Genomic DNA, 5,658 nt, shown 5'->3' with positions numbered 1-5,658 from the left:
ATATATATATATATATATATATATATATATATATATAGATGTGTGTATCATATACATAAATATAAATACAAATATATATATTTATATTTATGTATATATTTATATTTATATTTATATTTGTGCATACTTATGAATCCATACGTCTGTATGTATACGTGTATATACATAGATACAGATACGTATATACATGCATACGAACACACACACACACACACACACACACATATATATATATATATATATGCGCACGTACACACACACACACATATATATATGTGCATTGATAGAAAATATGCATTTATATATTACTACACACATGCCTACGCGCGCACACACAGACACACACACACATACACACACGCACATACACACACACACACACACACACACACACACACGCACGCACACACACACACAGAAGCATAAATATCATTTCTTAACAAATTGCTGATAGTTTTTATTTTATGCTTCAAATCGACATAAGAATAGACAACAGTGAAAAATATTAGAAGTAAATTCCATCGAAAAGGGCAAGTGTCTAAAAAGGAATATTTTTTCCATTAGAGTATAAAGGACTACATTAGAAGAAGGGTGAAAAGATGTCACAATAGATATAATATGTAATACATTATGTCACACCACACATACAATATCACAGAAAATACAATAATACCCACAATAGATATTGTTGCAACAAATTTATGACAGGTTGCAAGTCATAATATATTATGTATTTACACACAGTCTCACAAGAAAAATACTTTATTTCATAATATTCAAGACGTGGATTGCAGTCAGTTCAAGCTTGTAATGTTATGTTAAAATTGCTGAATATGCCATTTTATAGACCGCGTTTTATAAAGTCTTATATTCTTTATATTTTTTAAATACTTTTTCTCCTTTTTTACTCTCCCACTCTTAAACACACATGCACACACACATAAATTCTCCCTCTCACTCTCTCGCACGCACACACACACACTCGCACACACACATATATATATTTACTTTTGATCGGTAGAAGTCATAAACAATAAAAATAAAAGATGAATTCATATTTTGCTTTTATTTATCCTGTTTGAATAGCTAAAGTTAGATATGTGTGTGTGTGTGTTTGTGTGTTTGTAATATTTTGAAGAGACATCACTCAGTTTCCAAGGTGTCAAACACTTGCCAAATGTTTTCATATTTATTTTAATGGACGTTTTGTCTGTGATGACTTATTTCAAATGAAATTATAATTCTTGTAACTGTGAACCTCATTTTCGCAATATATATTTACAACATTTGTATCTTAGCTACATTTCGTCCAGTTTTGGTCTCTGATCTTATGTTCTGGACACATTTATCAAGCAGGACGGGTTTGAAATATTTCTAAAATTCTATATAATGTTCATAGCTGATGATGTAAAACATGTTATAACGTTAGCGTACATTACGATTACTACAGGTGTATTTCGTTAATATTGTATGTCTAGCTCTGCCAGTGTTATACCGGCTGCGGCATATACGAGGGGATGCTGAAAAGTTCCTAGCATTAAGGGTATCACAAAAGTCCTGGTTTGAGGCCCAACGTTCCGAGTTCTTTTACAGGACCTAGAAAAACTGAAGGACTGCTGCAATGAGTGTGTGAATTGGAGAGGGGAATATGTTAAATAAAATCATAATTAACTAATCCTCCTGTATTTTCTTTTACCCAAAGCCAGGAACTTTTCAGCTCTCCTTCGTACATCTACCCATTATTTGAGTGTAAAAATTTACCCATTATTGAAGTATGAATTGAAATATTCTTATTCGCAAAAATTGCTGCAAATGTCGCATTAGGCATTCTAACATTCTTTTGTTTTATTGTTTACCTTTAATTGAATATGGCGGCTGAAACAAAACATGAAAAAACTGTAGTAATGAAAATGGTCGGTATAAAGAATGAAGATTCAGGGATATGGTGAATGCAAAGGGCGGCCGTTTTGAATTGTAAATATATGTGAAATATTGTCAATAGATATAACAATTAACCTGTTAACTTTCTTTAAATAAAACCTAAAACATTTTATTTTATGATAAAATGAATTATCATTAAATATAAATGCTGCACCCGGTAGACTAAAATATAAGTTCAAGGCACGTTTTGAATATAACCCAGGTACAAAACTGTATTTTAAACCATTTCACTTGTCATGCATGGCTAATACGTGTGAATGAAAAAAAGTGATCTTTGTTATATTTCATTTTATCTTCTTTATATATAAAACATAGAGCGTTTGTGTCTAGTTAAAATGAATCTACTGTAGACGAACAGGTATGAATCTACTTTAGACGAATGGTGATGCAACAATACATTGAGAGATTACCCAGAAGCTATATTCTACTCACGAAAAACAAGAATCCACTCAGAAACTAAATGAATAGTCTAACAATTGATAGGCAAGGGATCATCCGCGCCCCACAATGAAATCAGTCAAAAAACAAAAAAATGTTACAAAAATGATAGAAAAAATCATAGTAGCTATATAAATCTATCAACGAAATAAATTATCACAACGCAATGAAATGATCGTTATAAGCAATGGAGAAAAATCTGTTTTTAGTGATCAAGTGAATCTAAACACTTACCTTCCTACCTGCTCGATTATTGTGTACATTCATTAGTGCTCTGGCGTTTTCTGTAAATTCCCTGATATCTACGAAATTTCTAGAAAATGACAGACCGTATTTGACATCTGCACTGCATCCACCCCATTTCCAACCGTGATGGGAATAGTTTGGAAGCTTTGATTTGTCACATCCACACCGGTTTAAGTTACCTCGGCTACAGGCTTGTGTAATGGCGTAAGCTATCCCTGCAGATACTATAGCAAAGCTGAAGGCGGCTTCTTTGTTGGCTGAAACGACGAAAAGGACATACTGATAAATAATAATAATAATAATAATAATAATAATAATAATAATAATCATAGATAGAGAAATTAGATAATAGATAGAGAAATTAAGGCCAATAGACCAGATATAGTTGTCAAAGATCATGAAGGAAAAAAATGCTTTCTAATTGATGTATCAATACCAGCAGATGACAACGTTTCCCTAAAAGAAATGGAGAAACTTTCAAATAGAGGTAACTCGAATGTGAAATCTAAAAACAGAAACAGTTCCTATTATAGTAGGTGCCTTAGGTATAATAAAAAAATATTCAGACAAATACATAACAAAAACATACATAACAAAAAGCACGTTATAAAAATAAAACTACTGAACAATAATAATAATAATAATAATAATAATAATAATAATAGGTTCGAATTTTGACACAAAACCAGCAATTTCAGAGGAGGGGGTTAGTCGATTACATCGACCCCCAATGCTCAACTGGTACTTATTTTATCGACACCGAAAGGATGAAAGGTAAAATCAACCTCGGCAGAATTTGAACTCAGAACGTAAAGACGGACGAAATACCACCAAGCGTTTTGTCCGGCGTGCTAATGATTATGCCTTCTCGCCACCCTATAGTAGTAGTAGTAGTAGTAGTAGTAGTAGTTGTAATAATAATAATAATAATAATAATAATAATAATAATAATAATAATAATAATAATAGAGGATTCTAAGCACATAATTCCTTCTAGGAATATGACCGAACCTGAGCCGAACCAAAATAATAATAACAACAACAACAACAATTGTAACAATAATAATGGTGCCTGATCTAGGTACTAGGTCAGTAATTTTGAGGGGAGGGGTTTTATAAATATCATTGAACCCGTATTTGACTGGTACATTACCTTATCCATCTCGAAAGAACGAAAAACAAAGTTAACCTCGGTAGGATTTGAACTTAGAGCACGTAAAGTATTTTCGTCTGCCGCTTTAATGATTTTACCAATCAACCGTTCTTAATGCTTCTAACATAGGTACAGGACCAGATATTTGGATGTAGAGACCACCGAGTATATCGACTCTAGTTGAGTTTCATCCCCTACTTAACTTTCATCCTCGAAAGGATGAAAAGTAAATTTGACTTAGGCGGAAGTTGAACTTAGGTAGTTAAGAGCCAAGAAAGAAATCTAAAGATTTTATTTTTGTCCCAGACTGTACAGGCTTTAAAGTGCCATCGTATTTTGGTATTTCCTGCAATTGTACGTTTTATTTTTTTCATCTTTAGGTATATCAACCAATGATATATGTCTATGATATATTACTATCAAAATATACTCGCATTTATTTAGTTATGAGCACACCGTACATGTAAATGTACATTAAAATGCTGGAATGATTTAATTCAGCTACATTCGGCTTAGTAACTTACAATAATTTCCTTAACTTTAAAATGCAAAGCGTGAAGAATTAATGCAGCACGTTAACCTTTTCTTAACCGTTTTTCTACAAGCACACTTTCCAGAGAGTCATTCAAACAGGTAGAGTAGAAAAGTTCGTTTTTATGCAAAATATTTAAGAGGTTGTTGGAAATTCTTTGCTGAATGTAGACTTAGCACTGAAAGCAGTGCATACTGTATAGCGTGATAGGAAAGTGTTTTGTGGCCATTTTTCAGCAATTTATCTAACACAATTTATCTAATACATTGTAATTATGAATTTAATTGATTTAAAATAAGTTGTTTAAAATAAATTTATATATATATATATATATATAATACAAAGAATATATATGCATGTATACACACATATATGTACATATTTACATCTACATGTGTATATAGATGCATATCAGGGTACAGGACGTTAGGACAATGAACTACAGACAACGGAACGAACACATAGGAAAACAGATAGCCACTTGGAATTAATCCTTCGTCGGCTGCTTCTATTCTAACTATAAAGAACTGTGCATAGTAGACAAAACTTGTACTCCGAGAACCCAGAAGAAATACATAGACTTACATAGACTGAAACTGGATTTTTTGTTTGGAACGCCATTTCATGTCATTAAAAGACTGAACTTAGCAGTTCATCTCCTGCTGAAGTGCTGCTGCTGTTGCTGCTGCTAATAATAATGCCACTAATTGGAAACAACACTGAGACATGAAAATAAAATGATAACGAGTCTGCTATATCTCTCAATTATGTTAAGCAGATATATTACAAAAATGTACTTATCGTCTGGAGTGAAATACCTTGGTGGTCTTATTTTTCTATCAAGTTATCTTTCGTGCACAGTATTATGTGTTGCAGTTACTTAGTATTTACAATTGTAAATGCACGGCCAACCGAAGAGAAAGTACCAAATTTCTGTCTGATGTAACAGTTTGAAATTTAAAAGCTGTGTTATAAAGTTGAAAATGTCGTAAACAAGTTAGTTGTACACACCATAAAGTCATGAAGAATACAACTTATATGTTTACATTGCAATTTATATAATACATCGCTTGTGCGAAATAGATTTTCTTTTTCTTTGGTTTCATGTTGATGAGAAGGTTTTTCCTCTTTGGTGATTTTGTAATATGTTCTAACAGTTTGTGGTTAGATGTGATAAATAGTGTGTTTTGCTGTACGGGATTTTAATGACATATGTGTGCGTGCGTGCGTGTGTGCGCGCGCGCGTATGAATGTATGTTTGTATGTATGCATGCATGCATGTATATTTGAGTGTGCGTGTGCGTGTATATATGTATCTGTGTGTGTATATATATATATATATATATAT

At 32.4% G+C, this 5,658-nt stretch overlaps 1 protein-coding gene across 2 annotated transcripts in view; it reads right to left on the bottom strand.

Moving 5' to 3' along the window:
- LOC106878439 (protein Wnt-7b) overlaps nucleotides 1-5,658 on the bottom strand; it is a 372,038-nt gene that overhangs the window by 68,659 nt on the left and 297,721 nt on the right. For both annotated transcript variants that reach the window (XM_052966407.1, XM_052966406.1), the window contains exon 3: nucleotides 2,614-2,882. In XM_052966407.1, the coding sequence (XP_052822367.1) occupies nucleotides 2,614-2,882 (269 nt within the window). The remainder of the gene's footprint in view (nucleotides 1-2,613; nucleotides 2,883-5,658) is intronic.

This window comes from Octopus bimaculoides, chromosome 3 (assembly GCF_001194135.2).
Source record: "Octopus bimaculoides isolate UCB-OBI-ISO-001 chromosome 3, ASM119413v2, whole genome shotgun sequence".
Taxonomy (NCBI): domain Eukaryota; kingdom Metazoa; phylum Mollusca; class Cephalopoda; order Octopoda; family Octopodidae; genus Octopus; species Octopus bimaculoides.
Note: the sequence above shows the minus strand (reverse complement) of the source record. Positions and strands in the feature narration are given on the sequence as shown.